Here is a 21,067-nt window from a genome sequence, read left to right on the forward strand (position 1 = left end):
CAGAGAGGCTGCGCAGGCTGGGATGCGGGATGGGGAGAGGGGGCTTAGGACACCGACTGGGTTTTACCTCCACGGCGTACGCGAGTCAGAGTTTCCCCAAAGGCGATGCTCATACCGAAAAGCCGACGGTGTAGCGAGATGGGAACGCGGTCCTCTGGCGCACGTTCCCCTTGGGGAAATAGTGCCCAGGAACTGGGGTGGGCTGGCAGGGAGGAGGAAAGCCGTGCTCGGGGCGCTGCCCGCAGAGCATCCGTCCCCACATCGCCCTTGGCGATGCCCCTGCTCTCCTCTTCTGCAGGGGGCAGAGTTACACCACCAGAAGGTGACATGGGGGGAAATACCGCAGACATTTATTCATCTGGTTACTCAAGGAAACCCTCAGCCACTGTCCCGGGGGCCTTAAGCGGAGCGGTGGAAAGGCTTCAACAGGCTGCGGCCAGCGTGTCCATCATAGTATCGTTGCTGCATGCTGTGTTGTTTTCTGGCTCCTCGAAGACCCTCCGGAAGGCGACCTTGAGGGGCACGAAGGAGCAGTGCCTCCGGCAGCTCCCCACCAAGAAGTAGATGAAGGGGTTGACGCTGCTGTTGATGCAGGCAAGCAAGAAAACAACCTGGGAGGGCACGATGGTGTAGCTGAACTGCTGCAGGAAATTCCAGATGCTGAGGGGAAGAGCGAAGAGGAGGAAGAAGAGGACAGTGAGGAAGATAACGATGTAGAGCCTCTTGGGTTGGCGCTGCTGGGAGCCACACAGGACCTTCATGAAGAGGATTGTGCTGGAAATGACCATGGGTGGGGCAAAGATGAGGAAGTTGAGGGCATACGTAGAGATGAGAGCCATCTGGCAGTGCTCGTGCTCGTGCAAGAGGCACAGAGAAGTCACTGCAGCAATGACGGCGATGGAGAGGGCCCAGAGCAGGGCACACACCACGGCCGACAAGTGCTGGGGGCGGCAGATGCTGGAGCAGAGGACGGACACGCACCTCTCGATGCTGATGGCAGTCAGGAGGTACAGACCCATGTTGTAGGAGAACAGCGAGAGCAGGAAAAGCGACCTCAGGTACACCCGAGACACAACAGTGGAGCAAGCGTTCTCCATCATGTAGAGGATGGATGAAATGACCATGAAGAGGAGGAAGGTGAAGTCGGCGACGGCCAGGTTGAGGATGTAGACGGTGATGGGGTTCCTGCGGATGCGGAAGCCGAGGAGCCATAGGACGGCCCCGTTCCCCATCAGCCCGCAGAGGCAGACGAGCAGCGTGACACCGTCTATGGCCATGTCGGCGACCTCTACCCTGCACGGGTCGTCTCCATCGGTGGTCGGCGTGGGCCACGTGGGAGGTGGGGACGTCTGGTTCAGCTCCATGGCGGGAGGTGGGACGTGGACCCCGGCTGCGGTCAGAGTGGACAGGGAGTTAGTGGCTTGGAGAAGCCGGGGCTGAGCCTCGTGGCCCCTTGCCAGCTCCCTGCATCAGGAAGGCATCAGCGGAGGGCAAGCGGGATGTGCCGGGGAGGGGAGAGGTGGACATTGCGGGGTGGGAGACGGGAGGGGAGGGAGGGGGAGGTTCACCAGGAGATGCAGAAGGCAAGCGCAGGGCAGTGGGGGATGTGCCTGGGGAGAGCGCTGCCGGTCCCCAGGAGAGGGTGGGAGGAACGTAGCTGCTGGCAGCGGATGCTGGAGGAAAGGAAGGTGGGGTAGGGATGAAGGAAAACATCGCACTTAACTGTTAGCTTTGGTGAAGCAGCAGGCAAGGGCTGTCTTTCCAGCTGTGCTCGGGCAGATCAGCGTTGGTGTCTTGGCATCTCACGCTCCCTTTGGATCCATATCCTGAAGCGGATCCTCCCAGGGCAGCTGCATGAAGAAGACAGTCCCCCAGTCACCAGGAGGTCCCCGCTCTTGTCCTGCCACAGCTCCTCGCCGTGCCCGGTCCCCAGCGTGCCCCGCAGAAGCGCGCTGCTCCCCCAGCTGCAGTGGGGTCTCAGGGGAGTTGGGAAGGGTTTTGTAACTGTGGCTACGTCAGAGCTCTGCTTCCTCGTTTTTATTTATCTCCCTTTTTTTTTGCCAGAAAGGAAGTAGCTTTTGCCAGGAGCTCCGCAAGCAGAATTTTGTGAATGGCTCCTCGTTTACTCCTGATAAGACACAGTCGTCCCTAGACAACTACTTGCTCGATGGCTGCCTTCCCTCTCCTGGCAGGTTTCTGCCATTCTTCCTTTCTCCCCTGCCTGTTACAGGGCTCCCCGGACCTCAGCATCCCCCGGGGGTGCATCATCCCTCCAGCAGAAGCGCGCGATGCTGGCGGTGCTGGCGATGCCAGCCGTGTTGGTGATGCCAGCGGTGTTGGCAATGCCAGTGGTGTTGGCGATGCTGGTGATGCCAGCAGTGTTGGCGATGCCAGCGGTGTTGGCAATGCCAGTGGTGTTGGCGATGCTGGTGATGCCAGCAGTGTTGGCGATGCCAGCGGTGTTGGCGGTGCCGGCGATGCTGGCGGTGTTGGCAATGCTGGCAGCACCAGCAGCGCTGGCGGGGTGGCTGGCTGCTTCTCAGAAGTGACTCCCCTTCTGGGAAGAGTACGGGGTTCATCGCCAAAACCTCCCCTTGGCCCAGGGGAGCACACCTTCGAACTGGAGCCAAGAATTAGCATTTCTCATTGGTCTCATGCGGGCTTTGACAGCCCAGTTGAAGGACAACAGTTGTTTTCAGCCAGGTTACAACGATAGTAGCACTTATAGCCCAGATTAAACTAAAGAAGAATAGATTTAGACTGGATATAAGGAAGAAATTGTTTACAGTGAGGGTGGTGAGGCACTGGCACAGGTTGCCCAGAGAGGCGGTGGAGGCCCCATCCCTGGAACCATCCCAGGCCAGGTTGGACGGGGCTCTGAGCACCCTGGGCTGGTTAAAGCTGTCCCTGGCACTGCAGGGGTTGGGCTGGGTGGGCTCTAAAGGTCCCTTCCAACCCAAAGCATTCTGTGATTAATTATTGCTAATACCCCTTTAGTAATGCAAGGAAAGCTATTAGAGACCAGCTTTCGGGGTGCTGCGCTCCCCCTCCCAGTGGGCCATTACCGTGAGCTGCGGCGCTCCAAGCTCTTCACCAGCGGCACATCCTCCTCCTCAGCCTTGGGAGCGCTGGTGGTTGTTTTTAGCGGATCCCACCCCTTTGGTAGCCCGCACACCCTGGGCTGTGGCTCCTGAGCTCTGCCTGGATGTTGTTAAACCCTCCTGTGATTCACGGCTCCGGCTCAGAGCATCTCCTTGGAGGCACTCGCCCCCCACGCCTAATCTGGCCGCACCGCCCCCCGGGCAGGTCCACGGGGACCCCCAGCTCCTCGCAGCCACTGCACGGCCTGCAAAGGGCTCAATGTCGTAGCCAATATGTTTTGCGCAATCAACATCCTTGCCGTGATGATTAAAATGACAACAGCGGGCCATAAAGCGAGGCTTGCGGTTGCCTCAGCAGAGGAAGAGCTTCTCTGGAGGCACCCACCGCCCCAAGGAGCGCCCTGCCTCTCCCATGCAAGGGTGCTGTTGCAACTGGGAGACACTTTTGGCTTCTCACCAAAGACACCAGATTTACCCCGTTAACAACTCCAGTTTCAGCACTTTTGGTAAGGGCAGAGTTGTTTCCAAGGGTTTTCTTATTAAAGTCACTTCATGCCTAAGTCCCTTCCTTCAGCGGGGGTTGTATTACGAAAGCAGACCCTATCACCCGCGTTCCATATGAGAAGCCGGACCAAGCTGCACGGGCAGAGCCCATCGCTGAGCCACGAGCCTTGGCGATGCCGGTGGGAGCTGCGGGATTCTCCCCACTCCCTTCTCCTCCTGCATCCCCCAGCTAAATTCATCCGCCGCATCCCAGCTTCCTGAGGTCAGGCAAAACCGCCGTGGTCCCCGTTAGCCTTTGAGGGGGCTGCTTTCCAGTTTGCAGGGTCAGAGGGGAAAGAGCGTCCTGACTGCGGCACTCCTGGGATTTGGACTCGGGGTGGGATGGACGGGGACAGCCCCAGGAGCAGGCACATACGCGCGTGTGTCCGTAGCACCGGGAGGATTTGTGAATGAAACCTCGCGCTCATTCTTCAGGTGTCCTCAGCATCTAGAAATGAACGGCTCCAGCCGTCTCACCGAATCGTTCTGTGCACGCACATCCCATTTCTTAGACGTGTCCGTTCCCGAAGAGATTACTGTGCGCTGACTTCAGGGTTCTTCTTTTGGGGGTTTTGTCTGTTTGTGTGCTTTGGTTTTAAGGCTAAATATAGCGTTCTGAGTCACTGTGAGTTGCACTGGAGTTCTTCACAATCCCGACCTGCGGGAGCGGGGAGGAAGCCCTCTATTCCCTGGCTGCTAATTACCTGGGCAGGCTGGCCGCAGCCGAGCTGACCTCAAGCCCGCTTCCACTCCGCAGCGCTCCCATCCACCTCCCTCCAGCCACTCAGCTGGGAAATACAGATAAATATATCGCAACTGGCCGGAGACTGGGGATTCCCTGCTACACACGGGGAGGGCAGCTGAAAACATCACTGTCTTTTCCAATCAGTGCACAGAGTTCATAAAGAAATGGCCATTTTTTTTTTCCAATGGAGTTTAGTGAAGCAGATGGAGACGTTAGTCTGGGGATGACGGGAATCTTTTTGCTGCCTTTTTTTTTTTTTTCTGAGTCTGTTTACCTGATCAAGTGCATATGAAACAAAAATCTGGTTAGGCTGAATCTTTGCTGTGTTGGGATTCTCTGTAGATTCTTTTTTTACAATAAAGGACAGGATTTTGCTAAATTAATGTCAAAAAACCAAAAGATCCTCAAGTCTCACGTGGAGGAGCCTGGCGTGGCAGCGCTGCTTGTGTCAGCCTCTCCCTCTTCTTGATTTTTTTTTCTGGGGGGACGGCTTGGGTTTGGGTGTTTTTTTTTGTTATAGGGGAAAGAAGAAAACAATTTTATTGTGCGCTCGTTGAACGTCTTTCACAGAAACAGCATTATCAGCCCCACTATCTGCACCATTGCGTCTGGCAGCGGGAGGGATGATTCATCTGAAGACGGGAGAGGCAAGAGGTCACTGGGCTCTGCATGGCCGGTTCTTTCAGAAAGGGGAATTCTCCTTATCGTAAACTTCTTGTCATGAAGACAGCCTAGTGCAGAAGGGCACGTACTGTCACCAGCCTTTTACGAAGTTTACAAGACACAGCAAAATTAAATCTGAATTTCATAACCTGTGACTGTGTTTAACATGCTCTTAGACCTCAGGGAACAATCCTTTACATAAACCAACAAATCCTCTCCTTTTGTGCGACCCAAGCCAATTCTCAGTTGCCAGCGTTACGTTCTCTGCGCTTGAGCGAACGGCTCCCTTCTCTCGTGACTTGGTGGTTTTGGATTTTTCTTTTCTCCCTGCGCAAATGCTTAAGGATCTGTGCCGTTTCTTTTCAACGAAGGCCGTGCCATGCATGCAAACTACAAAGTATTATTAGTAAAAAAAAACGCAGGGGAGGAGTCATCCAGGAGCCTCCTTATCTCTCTCAGATCAGTAGGCACCTTCTCTCCTGCAAGTGCAGACACTGGTGCTTGCAGGGGCAGAGATGGCTCATTAATGTGGATTGGTAAGATTTTGCAGCTGACGTAAAGTTTTTCTCCAGATGTCTATTTTTATCTTGAGAGAACAGACCTTAAGCAGGCAGCATCACCCCTCGGTCGCACGGAAAGGTTTTCAGCCTTTCGCTGTCTCTGCGAACGGACGTCGGGAGCGCACACCAGGGTGTTCTCAGTCCCCGCGTGCCGGCACAGCTCGCACCTCCCCAGCTGCTCCCACGAATTGCTGCCCAGCGCTGGCGGCTCCTCAGGGCTGAGGGTTCACATGGTCACCCCTGCAAGATTCGTACCCTGGGGAAAGCCACAACAAGAGCAGAAACCTATCTGGACAAGTTTCGGCGAGGAAAACGCCTGGGAAGTGAGAGCTGTTGGGGTGTTGTCGTGCCATTCATGGCTATGGATGCTGCGCTGGGTCTCACCCAGAGCTGGGCGCAGCTCCGGTGCCTGCGGGCTCTGCCTTCCCGGGAGGAGGAGGATGGACGGTGAAGAAGGGAGGTACCATCCTGCAGACCCATGCTGATTCACACTGGCTGAAGACGGGTTAAGACTGCAGAGGGTCATGCTTTCCCCCTGGCCCATGGAAATCTGACTGAACAGAAGCGTTGGGAGCAACAGGGAGACAGCTGCGGTGCAGCTGCATCGCGTTTAACCGGGGCAGGACATTTTTAGCTAATCCTAACATTGCTTTAGCACGCAAAAGCTACCTTTGGGTTGAGTTTTGAAGGGGATGAAGGAGAAGCCCCACAGCGGCGCGGGTTCGGAGCTGGCAGGGTGCATTGCCCGCGGCGGGTGACTATTCCCAGCACATTTCTCCTGCGGGCAGGGGCTTCCCAAAAGATGCCGTGCCGGGGCACCCTGCCCGCTCCTCCGTGGCCAGACCAGATGCTGGGAGCGTGCCGAGGGGGGAATTTGGAGCAAGCTGGCCCAAAGGACTTGTGGTTGGAAGGACGTTTGGGGCAAAGCCAGTGAGAGCTGGAGATGGCAGCGGTAATTACTGCAAGCTTTGGCAGCGGCGTTATTCACTGGGACACTTGGAAGCTCATCGCTAAGATACTTGATTTTTAATTAAGCTATTTAAACAATCCTGGGTGAAGGGATTGCCTTTTGCTATTGATTATACGGTTTTGTTACTACCTTGTTAGAGGTGTTTATAATTTTGTTCTAATTTCTTGTAATTGTATGGGTCTTCTTCGACTGCTGGGTGGGTTGTAAGAAGATGTTTCTTCTGCTGGGAAATGAGTGCCTCCGCTCGAGCCCTCCCCAGCAGCGCAGCGTGAGCCGCAGGCAGAGGAATGCCGATTAATTAAGTTCAGTTCACACATACGTTCCTGTGGTTTGGTGTTTTGTCCAGCTGGCCCTGGATATGGCAGAGATGGTAAAAGACCATCACCCACTCTGCTTTCTGCTTTTTTTTTTTTTTTCCCCCCCCTGGGATCACAGTGATCTGAAAGGGATACAAAGCAAATCAGAGTCTTCCAGGGAGAAGTCGGTGAAGACTTTTGCACGGTGGTCCTGGGAAGGAAAGGGTGATGCGCAGAGGGGATGCTGTGAGGCGACAGCCTGCGCTGTCCGGTGAAACCCAGCCCAAAAGAAATGCGCTGGTTCCTTGTGGCAACCAGGCAAAACCCAAGTGTTTGTACGAAGAGCTCTCTCGAGCGTCTGCCACGGGTTTATTTCTGAGCACTGTGCGACTTCAGAGCGGGTAAACTCCACGTTTAATTAAAGACTATGAGTTTGTTTCTTAATATTGCCCCTTTCTCCCATTTTTACCATAGAGAGAAGAAACTCAGTCGTTGAAAACGATGCCAAAAGTTGCCTTTAGGGGCAACGGTGTGAGGGAACTTGTCACCCTTCTCCCCGGCACGGCTGTCACCGGTGGGAGTTATTAACTGCCAGCTGATGAAGAATCAGAGATTTGGATGCCTAAGTGGCTGCCACCGTGTGAAATAAATGGGCGCCCGGTCCAATAATCATCATTGTCCCTGCGCTGGTTGTCCTCGGGTGCGCCAGGACCCCCGGGTCAGGAGCTGCCGTCGGGAACCACGACCCCCAGCCCAACGCCCACCCAGCCGGGCGTGCGACCGCTCGGCAGGAGGGAGATTCCCCAGGCAGCAGCTTCAACATTATTAATCATGTTAATAATAATAACAGCTATTATTTATTGTTTATTTATAGCTTAATGTATCTATTTTATTTGTATTTATTTGTTATTTGCTATTTATATTTATTTGTTAGTCATTAATTGTTATTTATTGTTTAGCATTTATTATTTACTATTTATTCACTAATTTACTCTTTATTATCTACCATCTCCAGTTTATTATTTACCATCTCCAGTTTATTATTTACCATCTACTACTTAGTATTTACTATTCCCTACTTACTACTTACTATTAGTAGTATTTATTATTTGTTATTTACTTGTCACATTAACATCGTTTAACATTTAGCAAATGTTTAACATTATTTACAATTGGGAAACGTAGCCAAACAGACGCTGAGCGCATTCCTCCAGTGCCTCCGGTGCCGCCGGCTGAGAGCGAGCCCTCAGGAGGAACCGTCCCCACGGCCGCCTCTGCCCTACGCTCGGCTGGGCTCTCAGCATCCTGCTTACGATCCTATTACTCCCTCCTTTAATCTCATTTTCTGTGGAACCCTTCTTTTAAATACGAAAAGGAGTGCGACGGCGCGGCCCCTTTCCTGGTGGATCCCGCGATCCCTGCGGGAGCTGAAGCCGCTCTCGAAACCAGCCGGTGGCCGGAGCAGCTCGGCGGCTTCGGAGACGCCGAAGAGCTGGGGCCGATTACGGCATCCAACCTCTCCCTCGGCCCAGCTTCGTTACCATTTAACTAAATATTATTTATTAAGGAATTTGGAGGAGCCCGGGCTTCATGCCAAATCAGGTCTGTTAACTAACGTCGGGAGTCTTTCACTTCCCACTCGGTCACAGTCTTAGGGGAAGCAGAGTACCCCGCCAGCACGCCGCGTCCCCTCCGCTCCCCTGCCCACAGGCAGGCGGATTTGGGATGGAGGTGCAGGCGGGATTATAGGATGGAGATGCAGGCGGGATTTGGGATGGAGGTGCAGGCGGGATTATAGGATGGAGGTGCAGGCGGGATTATAGGATGGAGGTGCAGGCGGGATTTGGGATGGAGGTGCAGGCGGGATTTAGGATGGAGGTGCAGGCAGGATTTGGGATGGAAGTGCAGGTGGGATTATAGGATGGAGGTGCAGGCGGGATTTGGGATGGAGGTGCAGGCAGGATTTGGGATGGAGGTGCAGGCAGGATTTAGGATGGAGGTGCAGGCGGGATTTAGGATGGAGGTGCAGGCTGGATTTAGGATGGAGGCGCAGGCGGGATTTGGGATGGAGGTGCAGGCAGGATTATAGGATGGAGGTGCAGGCGGGATTTGGGATGGAGGTGCAGGCAGGATTTGGGATGGAGGTGCAGGCAGGATTTGGGATGGAGGTGCAGGCGGGATTATAGGATGGAGGCGCAGGCGAGATTTAGGATGGAGGTACAGGCAGGATTTAGGATGGAGGTGCAGGTGGGATTATAGGACGGAGGTGCAGGTGGGATTTGGGATGGAGGTGCAGGCGGGATTTAGGATGGAGGTGCAGGCAGGATTTGGGATGGAAGTGCAGGCGGGATTATAGGATGGAGGTGCAGGCGGGATTTGGGATGGAGGCGCAGGCAGGATTTGGGATGGAGATGCAGGCAGGATTTAGGATGGAGGTGCAGGCGGGATTTAGGATGGAGGTGCAGGCGGGATTTAGGATGGAGGCGCAGGCGGGATTTGGGATGGAGGTGCAGGCAGGATTATAGGATGGAGGTGCAGGCGGGATTTAGGATGGAGGTGCAGGCAGGATTTGGGATGGAAGTGCAGGCGGGATTATAGGATGGAGGTGCAGGCGGGATTTGGGATGGAGGTGCAGGCAGGATTTGGGATGGAGATGCAGGCAGGATTTAGGATGGAGGTGCAGGCAGGACTGCAGCCCGGGGCTGGACAGGATGCTCTCCCTGCCATTCGCATTTTCTTCCTCTTGCTCTGGGTGTCTCCAATGATTTCTTCTGAGCTATTTGTTTAGAATTGCTGTACAGTAGACAAAGAAGCAGGACAGATCTCCCTGGCCCCGAAAAAGATGCTTGGAGCAGGGCAAAGGGATGGGGCCGCTGCCATGAGGAGGCTCCTGCCCCGCAGTGATCACTCGTGAGCAAAAAGTCCCCTCCGAGGGCTCATGCCGTGTCCTGCAACCCTGGCAGGCGTGAGACGTGAGGACGGGGCACGGAGCAGCCGCCCACTCGCCGGCATCCGAGGAGGGCAGGCCCGGCGGTCTGTGTCGTCCCCGGGCCGCGGCGGCTGGGTGCGTCACCCCATCCCGCTTCCCTCCCTGCCCACCCCCTGGCAGGGGGTGATGGAGGCATCCAGTTCTTCCAGCTCTTGCAAGCGGGGAAGCGACAGTCGGTGGGCGTGGTGTCGAGCATGATTTCCCCGGGGTTGATGGGGTGCTGGTGGCTTCTGTGTGGCAGCAAAAAGTGGACATTTACACAGACAGGAACCACGACACGTCTCAGGGCCGTTGCAGCTGGGCGCAGAAGAGAAGCAGCGAAGAAGGAAGGTGATAGTTTCATGCCCAACGGTGGGTTTGCAAACAGGAAGCATTTGAAGTAACAAGCAGATGGGTCTGCAATGCCTGTCCTGTGAGGATGACTCTTGGGCAAGCTGCTTCCGCTGCTGTCAGAGGTGATGATTAAGCCCTGGCACGTCAGCATGCCCACAGCCACCCACCCCTCAGCAGAAACCCAGGACCGTGGCCCCGGGGCCCATTTGGCCTTGAGCTGAGGAAGAGACAGGGTACCAGACCCTGCACACACGGACCGTCGGAGGAAGCTCATCATGGAGTTACCTTGTTTCTGGTGGCCAGATCTCGCCTGGGAGGGTTTTGGCATGGCAGCTTTGTAAAATTTCACGTGCAAGTCTGACAGAGGGGACTGGAGTTTGCAGCTCCGGGATACCAAGGCTGTGCAAGGACTCTGCCCGCACCGGACCCCTCCGTGCCTGGTGAGAGTGGTCTGGGGCTCGCCTCCGCTCCTGTCTCTGGGGCACGCAGCTCTGCTCTTCCTCGGTCTTTCCATTCTTCCCATTCACCTCCTTAGCCCTTTTCAGTCCTTAAAGGGCAAATGGCTCTGCATGCCTTTTTTTTCTCCCTCCACTCCTCTTCCAGCTCTCTGTCTCCTGCCACCCTGGGCCAAACTTTTCCCTCCTATTCCTATTTCTCTTGATCGCCTCTTTCTCTTCTCTTCTCTTCTCTTCTCTTCTCTTCTCTTCTCTTCTCTTCTCTTCTCTTCTCTTCTCTTCTCTTCTCTTCTCTTCTCTTCTCTTCTCTTCTCTTCTCTTCTCTTCTCTTCCCTTCCCTTCCCTTCCCTTCCCTTCCCTTCCCTTCCCTCCTCTCCTCTCCTCTCCTCTCCTCTCCTCTCCTCTCCTCTCCTCTCCTCTCCTCTCCTTTTTTTTTTTTTTTTCTCTGTTATATTTGCTGGGTTGCAGCTGTTGTAGCTCATGGAGAAGGGGGGAAGACTGAATGACCAGAGGACATTCACTGTACTGGGGACCTAAGAGTTACTAATTTTGCCTTCATCTCTTGCCTTTCCCCAGGTGAGCACGAGAGAGAAAGGAGGAAGATGGACCGACATCCCAACAACACTATCCGTGACTGGCATACAGTGCCTCCAGCAACAACGGAGAGCATGGTCTATGGAGGTGGACACAATGGGACCAGGTGTTTTGCAGAACACATCCCTGAAATTGTCACCGGTAGCACCACGCTGCTCATCTGCCTGTGTGGGCTAGTGGGGAATGGAGCCATCCTCTGGCTCCTCGGCTTCCGCATCAGGAGGAACCCCTTCACTGCCTACCTCCTCAACCTGGCCATTGCAGACACCTGCTTTCTCCTCTGCACATCGGCTTTCCTTGTAATATATCATATGCCCATGCTCAGCTGCTTTCAGCCAGCGCTTTTGCAGGTGCTGCCGCTATTTCACTCCATGGTTCTGCTCACGTACAGCACCAGCTTCTATGTCCTCACGGCCATCAGTGTGGAGAGGTGTGTGGGTGCCCTCTGGCCCTTCTGGTGCCGATGCCACCGCCCGAAGCTCCTGTCAGCCATCATATGCAGCCTGCTGTGGGCCCTCGCCTGTGTGCTTGCCGGGCTGGTGTACTTCGTGTGTGACCTGGGTCACTCTGAACACTGCTGGAAGGTTCTTGGAACCTTGTGCTTTCTCAATTTCTGCTTTTTCACTCCCTTTATGGTTATTTCCAACGTGATCCTCTTCATCAAGCTTAGGCATAGCTCCTGGCAACACCACCCAGCGAGGCTGTACATTGTCATCTTCCTCACTGTTTTCTTCTTCCTCCTCTTTGGCATCCCGCTCAGTGTCCAGATCTTCCTCAACTTCTTTGTCTACATTAATTTTGTCTTTGAGATCTGCCTGTTGCTGGCCTCTGTCAACAGCAGCATCAATCCAGTTATTTATGTCCTGGTTGGGAGCTACGGCAAGTCCAGGTTCAGGGGATCTGTCAAACTGGCTCTTCAGAGGGTCTTTGAGGATAAGGCAGACTCCCAAGAGGTGGGTGAGACCCCTGTGATGGGCGTTGCTGCCTAAACCCCTACGGCTGCAGACTGGCACCTGGAGAGGAGCAGCCCTGCCTCTGCACCCCGGGCCAGCACCCACGGGAGCAGAGCCCATGCCCAGCTGGGCGAACAGGACTGGCAGAGGATAGCCACGCATCCCCCAGGACATGGCCACGCTCGATGAGATTTCCAGGGGCAGGGCTGGTTCCCACCTCAAATTTGTTTTTAAGTTATTTTAATAAAAGTGTCTTTCATATAACTTGCTGGTGATTGCAGTTTCTTCCTTTGCTGGCTCCATGGGGTGCCCTTGCTTGTGCTCAAACTTATAGCTGTGACAGTCTCCTCACGTTGCCCGCTAGTTTATAATGCTGAAATGATGTGGTCCAGAAAGTTCTGCCTCATCTGTTCTGTTCTCCAGGGTTAACATGGCCACACTCCTGTGTGCCGATCTGCACCTTGTCTGCTTCCTAGCACGGAGAGTCCCAACTCTTCCTGCCTCTACTTGCCTCTGGGACCTCGGTGCCTGGTACTAAAGCACCGACCACTCACTACCTTCATCTGCAAAAGCCCCCAGACCAGAGGAGATGATGGTGAGGGACAGAAATGATGTTTTTCAGCTTCCTCCGGCTTGACGTCCTCCCGTGCCACAGTCTGACAGAGAAAACCCATCACAGTCTGGCTGCTGGAGCTGACAGCATCAGCCAGCAGCCAAACCTTCACCCTGCCAAGGGGGTTTAACCAGAGAGGCAGGAAGGGACGGGCAAAGAGACCAGGATGGACAGAGGACGGACAGACAGACATCTAGGGGCTGATGGTAATTCTGTGCACTGGGTGGAGAAGCCTGTGGAGCAAACTGCCATGGCAGACCCAAGAAAAGAGACAGAAATAGAGGATGGGAAGGTTCTCGCAGGTGATAGCTCAAGGAGGTTGAGCTCTGCCTGCCAGACGGTTTTATTAGCTTTCCTGACACACAGAAACAACTGCTACCAGAGCCATAATATTTACAGAATGTAGCTTCCTTTGAACATATACAAGCCTGACCCCGATACAAACAAATAACCGATATCTGTAAATCTTGTGTTGGAAATCATAATTTTAGGTGAATGTGCTCAGGATGTTGCCCACGAAAGCAGAAGCTGAGAAACTCTGGGTAATCCTGCTCTTTTGCTGAGCACACAGAGAGATGGGGCAGCAAGCGTTGTGTTGCGTGGCATTATGCTGGTGTACCTTGATGCTTTCCTTGTCATGACCTGTTTGCACTTGAAAGGGTTGGCTTGGTGAGGGGATGTGAGAACCTGTAGTTGGGGACACAAACACAGCGTCAGCGAGGGAGAAAGGAGGCGGTTTTGGTCCTGGGGTCCCCACGGGTGCCAGCTCCCAGCAGGAGCATCCCTTGCTCCCAGATGCAACAGGAGCTGTTTGCATTTCACCTTCACTGCAGTCAGTCTGGGTAAGAGTCATCTCACCTAACTTCAGCTCACTAGAAATTACGGGAGCCTGTCTGAGAAAACCATTTTAGGCTGCTGACTGACTACAAAGGGAGTGTAGAAGACAATGCAGACGCAACCCTTAACTTTTAGATGGCTAAAGCCAAGTGAGCAGCATTGATTCACCTCTCCTTAAGAAAAAAAGATTTTCCTGAAACCCTAAGTCATCTCTCCACCGCCTGCCTGTGCTCTGGTTCACACACAGATCTTATTATTCAATTAGCTCCTTGCTGTACATAGTAGCATGCTCTTGGAAACGGTGTATTTGAAGGTCAAGTATCACTGTGAAATTGTGGTATACAAGTGTCAAACCTAGCTCTGAATCAGAAAGCGGAGTTTTGGAGTAACGCCCAGCTTGCAGCGCAGGGTCCTAGAGATACACCCCTGGAACAACAGGAGAGAAGTTCAGCCAGTTCAAAGATACACATATTTTGGGATTGGGGTTGCTTTAAAATGAAATGAAAGAGGAACCTGACATGGAGACAATCTGCTTTTCCCATAGGTCTAGTTTCTGAGACGTTTTTGTTACTCATTTCCTGTACAAAGCCAAGAACAGATTATAACCAGAACCCCGATACTGTCCAATGCAATGAAATAGTTCCCTGTTTGCAAGAACGCTTGAGAACATGACCTGCTTGGCAAGCAGCGAGAAAAGTGGTTTGTGAAAGGACCTGAGAAAGACCCCGCGCTGCACGCTGCACAGGCTCACCAAGGCAGGCTTTGGTTCAGTTTGCCAAGTGATAATTCCAGGAAACCTCATGAAGATCCCATCACGGGGGCGGCAGCTGGCGAGCGCGAGGTGGTGTGAGTCTGCAGCGCGTCTGCTCCAGTGAAGTTCTCCAGGCTGCGAGAGGAAAGGAGGTCAGACTTTTCGGGGGGCGGGGGGGGGGGGAGGGTGAGGTTCAGCCCTAATCAGTGCCTCGCCTCATTGGTTTTGAACCTGTTGGTTAATTTGTGCCAAATCTGATTGGGGAATAGTGGTCTCCAGGATATTAAGACCTACAAATATTGTGGGGAAAAGGTGGCAGGGGAATAATGAAATGAGTGTCCCACTGAAGGAACCCAGCAGTTTAGTAATATCAGTTGTAATATTAGATACCTGAAAATCCATATCAGATCCACCCTCAAACCCACTTGCTCTTTGACAACTCCATCTCCAAGGATAATCCTTTCCTCCTATTATTTCCCTTCTCCAGATCTGTCCTGTCCAAAGCCAGGAAGGAGGCATCTCCCTGGCTTTTGCTCCACTTCTGTACCTGCTCTTGTACCGGGCGGTTCATACCCGTCTCCCCACATCCTGTCTTCCATGTCTCCTGTCCCTTGTTTCTCTCTGTGCTCCTCCACATGGAAGCTGGGGCATGGCTGCAAAGATCTCAAAAACCTAGCGTGGGGGACAGCAGAGTTGCTAACACGTCTGCCTTTCATCTCGTCCCTGCAGCTGTGCGAGGGGGAAGGAGAAGGAGCAGAGGTCTCATCATGAGCGCATTGTTCCCTGCCATGGAAAGAGCCATCCCTGCTTGCTGGAGCCAGCCCGGTGGGACAGCGAATAACACGAGTTGGCATCACAGGCTGCTGAGGCCTGAGGACAATCACTACCACTGGACCGACTGTGAAGGCAGTCACTTGAGCGAAGTCCTTCTCACCCTGTTCATCTGCCTCTGCGGGCTGATGGGGAACGGGGCTGTCCTCTGGTTCCTCAGATCCTGCATCCGCAGGAACCCCATCACCGTCTACGTCCTAAGCCTGACCGTCGCCGACTTCACTTTCCTCCTCTCCATCGCCATTGCCCTTGTGATATTTTACAGCTCAGAGAGCCTTTGTCACAGGCTGGACGTGACAACTGTGTTGAACATCACCATCCTCTTCACTTTCACCGCCAGCGTCTACCTCCTGACAGCCTTCAGTGCCATCACATCTCTGGCCGTCGTCCCCACAGCCCGCTGTCCCTGCCACCACTCCCGGTGCTTGCCAGTGCTCGTGTGTGCCCCGCTCTGGGCCCTCTCCTTCCTGCTCACCATGACCGTCTACTTCAACCCTGCAGCACTCATTGTCTTTGTCTTGAGCTACCTCTTATCCGTGCTTATCCTCATTTTTTCCGGTCTAACCCTGCTTGCCAGGGTCTTGTGCTGTTCATGGCAATATCCCCCAAAGAATCTCTGTGTTGTGGTCCTTCTAGCTATCTTCTTCTTCCCCTTCTTCACTGCTGACTTTGGCTACTGGATCTTGCTAAGACTATTTGATTTTTCTGTTTTTGTCTATGACAGCTCTCTTCTGCTTGCCTGTGTGAACAGCAGTATCAACCCTGTTATTTACTTCTTGGCTGGGAGCTGTGCCAAGAAGCGCACACTCTCTGCTAGGGTTGCTTTCCAGAGGGCTTTTGAAGATGTAACAGAGCCCCAAAATAGAGGTGAAACTCCCAGAGAAAATACAGTGGAAACAGCTGTTTAAACCTCTGCAGCCCCTCCGTGAGAGAAGATGGAGGCGTCCCGTGAGCCAGGGTGAGACAAGGAAGATGGCTTCGGTGCGGGTCTGGCTGCAGCTGAACAGAATTAGCTGCAGCACAACGAAATGTGCTGGGTGGCATGGGAACTCCTGCCTGGGGTGGACACTGGACAGCCGATGAAATAACCATCGAAACCTTTTGCTTTGAAACTTTTGCTTTGAATCTGTTGTATTCAACAGTTCTGAGTTTTTCCTGTCTCAAAAGTGAGCTTGCTCTACCCTGCGCACTATTGAAACAGAGCTGCAGAGGCTCTCAGCTCATGCCAGCAGGTTTTTTTTGGTGTGTCTGCTTAAGAGCAGGGTGCGGGTGGGTAAGGAAGCTTGGCACAGCAAGACAGAACAGTTCCTGGGCAAACCCTTGTGTGTGCATCTCCAGCGGGTGCTGACATGTGTAAGAATATGTGGAGATTTCACATTCAGCTTTGTTACCAGGCAAGTAGGCATGCGTTTGGGATCACCCCTGGAAGGCTTTCCCCAAAATGCATTGCTTCGGCTGCACAGTTTTGTCCGCACATCATGTGGGTTGTCTGCACGCAAGGGTTTTTGACTGGAACTGCCTCTCATATGGTTCCTCCCACTTTTCTCCCAGCTGTCTGGATGGTTAGCCTGAGCAAATGCCATTTTGCAATCATGACCTGAGGTCTCTATCTATTTCTGGTGTGTCTGTTCCTCATCTAGAAAAACAAGAGGAGTAGGGTTAAAATGAAACAACCCAAAAAGCGCAGCCCTGCCTGAAGACTCTGTAAAGACTGGATTTTCCATGTGAAAGAGGATACAGGGAGAGGGAAGGAAACCAGTGGACGTTTTATGGAAAAGACGCTGTTGAGGCCATGAGGACTGGATCCCTGTAGCCTGGCTCAGGCACTCCCTGCGCAAAAGGGGTAGTGGCAGTGCTTTCTCCGCTTCTCTCTCCCCTCTGTCTCTGTCAGCCCTTGCTACCAAGGAGCTGGGGGATACACCAGCTCTCGTTTGCCTATGAACTAAGCCACCAACAAACCATTGCATCTGAGCTGGTTTTGTTTCCTGGTGCCACTCCCTACCAGGCTGCACTAACTTTCGTATGAGCACAAGGGAAAGATTGGGAAGACGCAGCTGGCAGGGAGGAGTGGGGGAAGAAAAGGCATCAGCAGAGCAGACCCAGGAACTACTGATGCCATGGCTTCAGTACCTGGGATGGTGACAGGAAGTTTCTCTGCCCTTTGGCTTGTCCCTCTGCCCAGAGCTACGTGTCACCAGACAGGCTGGAATGAAAATCAATCACTTGGCGTGGTACAGGTTCAGAGCCACGATAACTAAACACATAAAACTCTCTGGTGAAAACAAGAAGCTCAGATAGGTGGTGGCCTGGGTGACACTGCAGGTGAAGGAGATCCTGGGAAGGAGGAAAAGCACACGGGAGGATTGTGGTTGTTCTGCACCTGCCTTGGGAGACACTCCCTGGATGGTGGGAGCCCTTTCCTGGACAACAGGTTGTAACTCCGAAAGTTTTTACTTTCCAAAGGACAGAAAAGTGGGAGAGAGGGAGAAAAAGACCCCTCTCGACTATGGAAGACTCCTGCCTTGTTCTGTAAAACAACTCTGTTAATAAATGCTTCTTATGTTTAATCTCATCATGTGTCTTCACAGCGTGACTCACCACCCATGGGTTATACTTCAGCTTCTCTTTCTAAAAGCAGTGGCATGTTAGGTACCCTTGGATTTAAGGCAGTGGGAAAAGGGCGGACAACTTCCCACTGTGTAAGAGGCAGGGAAATGGGTGGGTGACGACAGGCGTCCCTGCCACCTGCAAATGGGATGATCTCCCCTGTCAGGCCGTGTGCCCCCTCCCTGCTTTTCCTAGCAGTCTCCCAGTTGCTGGGATGCTGCTAGGTCCTTTCCTTCTGGTCTTTCCTCTGCCCTTCCACCTCTGCCTGCCTCAGCTGGCCTCAGCCAGCCTCAGCCCTCCACCCTACAAAGAGGTGCTCTTCCAGTGTGCTCAGCTGTTCCCGAGGAAAGCTTTCAGCTCCGCTCTCGTGGCTTGGCTCAACTGGAGGCTTCTTGCAGTGGGATACATCTCTGCTAACTGCAAGCATCCCAGACAGATGTCGTCTGCTGTCCAGGTCCCTCCCAGAATGAACAAGGAGGTCTTGGCACTGTCAACACATGGCTCATCCCAACTATTGCAGGCACCTACCTTAGGATGATCATGCTCCGGAGGTACCTGTCCTCCTCACAGACAAGACAGAAGCTTTGAGAGAAAATAAGCCATTTTCTGACAGAGTCGAGTCAGCCTTGCTCTGTTCACTAGCGACAAGCTGTGCAGTGAAGCCCAGTCGCTGTGTATTTGACAGACTTTCAGGTCAGAGTTACCATGTTGGAAACCAAAAAAGAAATCAAAATTTAATTTAGGAGTAGTAACAAAATGATGCCTTAGGTAGGTAGCTAGAAAAAGATCAGTACAATCAGGACTTTGGAGTGTATGGTTAGTCGTTGAAACAGCTGTGCAGAGGAGCTGCTCATGTCCTCCTGAGGACGGCCAGGTTCAGGATGGAGGCGGTGGAGCGCTTCCTCTTGATGCTGAAGCTGGGGAACCCAAGGATGACCCCACTCCCTGCCAGCCCACACAGGCAGATTAGCAGTGAGATGCTTCTAATTCCTATAAAATTAAGTGGCCCATACATCTGGTTATGTTAATTTTCATATTTCAGGATCTTTTTGGTCATGGCCACAGAGGTGTGTTCAGTGGAGTTACTACGGAATCTTTGCTGCGAGCAAAGACAATACAGGAATTAGTGTCTCTGTCTTGCCAAGACCATCTGATCTGGTAATCCCCTGCCTTGCTTCATGGCATGGCTTGGAGCTGTGTTTGGGGAGCGTTTGGTGAGCTGTGCCAGGGCAGGTTCCCATCTCAGCCTCTGCAGCTGACATCTGCCCGCCATGTTTCTCTCTGGCATCAGAGAGGTGATCTTCGGCATCAGACATCCTGAGTTGCACTGTGTTGTCTCACTCTTCACCTTGAAATATTTCCTTTCCAAAATCAGTGCCTTTTCTGGAGACATAGCTCCTCCCATTTCCCCTTCCAAGTTTGGAGCACGGGGTATCATAGCCTTGGCTGAAGTCAGGCAAGAGAGTCTGAAGCCTCCTTTGGGATGCTTTTGTCTCCTTGGACAAAACTTCTGTGGAGATATTGAGAAGTGAAACATGTCTTAAAATTCTGGTTTTCCTGTAGGGACTGATAGCAGCAGGGCTGGACAGCAGCTTACTCTGCTGTCCGGTCCCTGAGAGACCCCAGCAGAGAGGTGACAACCTCTAGGATTCGATGTCTCATCACCCGGCTGTAGTCTGTTGCAAAAAGCCACGTTCCCCTGGAGCACAGCTGGAATGCAGCACCTTGCGTGAACTTCTTGGCATGAACATGAGTGCCGGGAACATGCCACTCGCAATCCTCCGGCGCTGTCGAACCCGTACTTTTCTCAGAACGATTTAACCATGGAACGAAACGGTGTGACAAATTCCCACTTAACGTACAAGAGAATGCTCTTGTTTCTTCCCCAACTCTGCAGCCCTACCTGATGTTGGTTTGTTTCCCTTTCCATCAGCTGGGTGTGCAGGGCCGGCTCTGCTGCCTGGCTCTTCAGACAAGAGCAAGGATGCTCTGTGCGATCCATACCCCTCTCCTGCCATCTAGAGGCATCAACCCCGCAGATATTTGTGAAAACACTGCCGGCCCCGCGCTGGATGTGTCCCCGCAGCCTTCCCAGCCCAGGGTGTGGGTGAGCAGCGGGGGCCTGGGGGTCCTGCTCCTGCTCGGGGGAGTCCGCACAGGCCCGGAGGAGGCAGAGGGGTTCAGCTGAGCTGGGAGGGGAATTTTGGTGCAGCTGAGTTGCCAGCTAGCCTCAGTTCATGAGGGCCAGCAGGAGCAGGGAGGTGATTGTCCCCCTGTACTTGGCACTGGTGAGGCTGCACCTGGAATGCTGTGTCCAGTTTTGGACCCCTCACTACAAGAAGGACATTGGGGTGCTGGAGCGTGTCCAGAGAAGGGCAACGGAGCTGGGGAAGGGTGTGGAGCACAGGGCTGATGGGGAGCGGCTGAAGGAGCTGGGGGTGTTCAGCCTGGAGAAGAGGAGGCTGAGCGGAGACCTTATTGCTCTGCAGCTCCTGACAGGAGGGGGTAGTGAGGGTGGGTGTTGGTCTCTTCTCCCAAGTAACCAGTGATAGGATGAGAGGAAATGGGCTCAAGCTGTGCCAGGGGAGGTTTAGATTGGATATTAGGAAAAATTTCTTCACGGAAAGGGTTGTCAAGCATTGGAAGAGGCTGCCGGAAGGGGTGGTGGAGTCCCCATCCCTGGAAGTGTTCAAAAAATGGGCAGACGTGGCACTTTGGGACATGGTTTAGTGGGCATGGGGGTGTTGGGTTGATGGTTGGACTGATGATCTTAGAGGTCCTCTCCAACCTTAATGATTCCTAGTTTTTACTTTCATTATAAATAATCCAGCCACCAAGCCAGGAAACATGAAATTATTCCTCTCCCCTTAATTGGTTTAATGTGGACTTGGTAGTGTTAGGTTAATGGTTGGACTGGATGATCTTAAAGGTCTTTTCCAACCTAAATGATTCTATGATTCTATGTATCCTGCTCAGCTTCCAGGAGCAAGTGTCTCTCCCAGGGGTCCTCACCCTCCACCTCCCAGCATGGCGGCAGCAGACAGAGAGGCACGGCCAGCTCTGCCATCTCAATGTCTCCATGCCGAGGGAACCAGGGTCAGGAGGGGGCTGCACTACCCCGCGGATGAGCCACACAGCTGCTTCCCACGGGACCAATTGCCTCTACTCCTTGCTTAGCTTTTCACTTCTGCACGGGCGCAGCGGTGCTGGTGAGATGTCTGCATGG

General features: G+C 53.3%; 3 protein-coding genes across 3 annotated transcripts; 2 read left to right on the forward strand and 1 right to left on the reverse strand.

The window, feature by feature from the left end:
• Positions 1–422: 422 nt before the first annotated feature.
• On the reverse strand, positions 423–1,778 carry LOC104037656 (mas-related G-protein coupled receptor member H). Its single transcript, XM_075712907.1, has 2 exons — positions 1,724–1,778; positions 423–1,390 (listed from the first exon to the last, which is right to left on the reverse strand). Exon 2 carries the CDS (start codon positions 1,362–1,364, stop codon positions 423–425), a length of 942 nt encoding a protein of 313 aa, XP_075569022.1. The 5' UTR covers positions 1,365–1,390; positions 1,724–1,778.
• Positions 1,779–11,257: 9,479 nt separating this feature from the next.
• On the forward strand, positions 11,258–12,238 carry LOC104035303 (proto-oncogene Mas). The gene has a single exon (XM_009488549.1). It carries the CDS (start codon positions 11,258–11,260, stop codon positions 12,236–12,238), a length of 981 nt encoding a protein of 326 aa, XP_009486824.1.
• Positions 12,239–15,170: 2,932 nt separating this feature from the next.
• Positions 15,171–16,142, forward strand: LOC104035304 (proto-oncogene Mas-like). The gene has a single exon (XM_009488550.2). It carries the CDS (start codon positions 15,171–15,173, stop codon positions 16,140–16,142), a length of 972 nt encoding a protein of 323 aa, XP_009486825.1.
• Positions 16,143–21,067: the final 4,925 nt, after the last annotated feature.

This window comes from Pelecanus crispus, chromosome 6 (genome assembly GCF_030463565.1).
Source record: "Pelecanus crispus isolate bPelCri1 chromosome 6, bPelCri1.pri, whole genome shotgun sequence".
Classification (NCBI taxonomy): Eukaryota; Metazoa; Chordata; class Aves; order Pelecaniformes; family Pelecanidae; genus Pelecanus; species Pelecanus crispus.

Coding starts and splice junctions, on each gene's coding strand:
- LOC104037656 (XM_075712907.1), bottom strand. CDS start 1,364: ATGGAGCTGAACCAGACGTCCCCACCTCCCACGTGGCCCACGCCGACC.
- LOC104035303 (XM_009488549.1), top strand. CDS start 11,258: ATGGACCGACATCCCAACAACACTATCCGTGACTGGCATACAGTGCCT.
- LOC104035304 (XM_009488550.2), top strand. CDS start 15,171: ATGAGCGCATTGTTCCCTGCCATGGAAAGAGCCATCCCTGCTTGCTGG.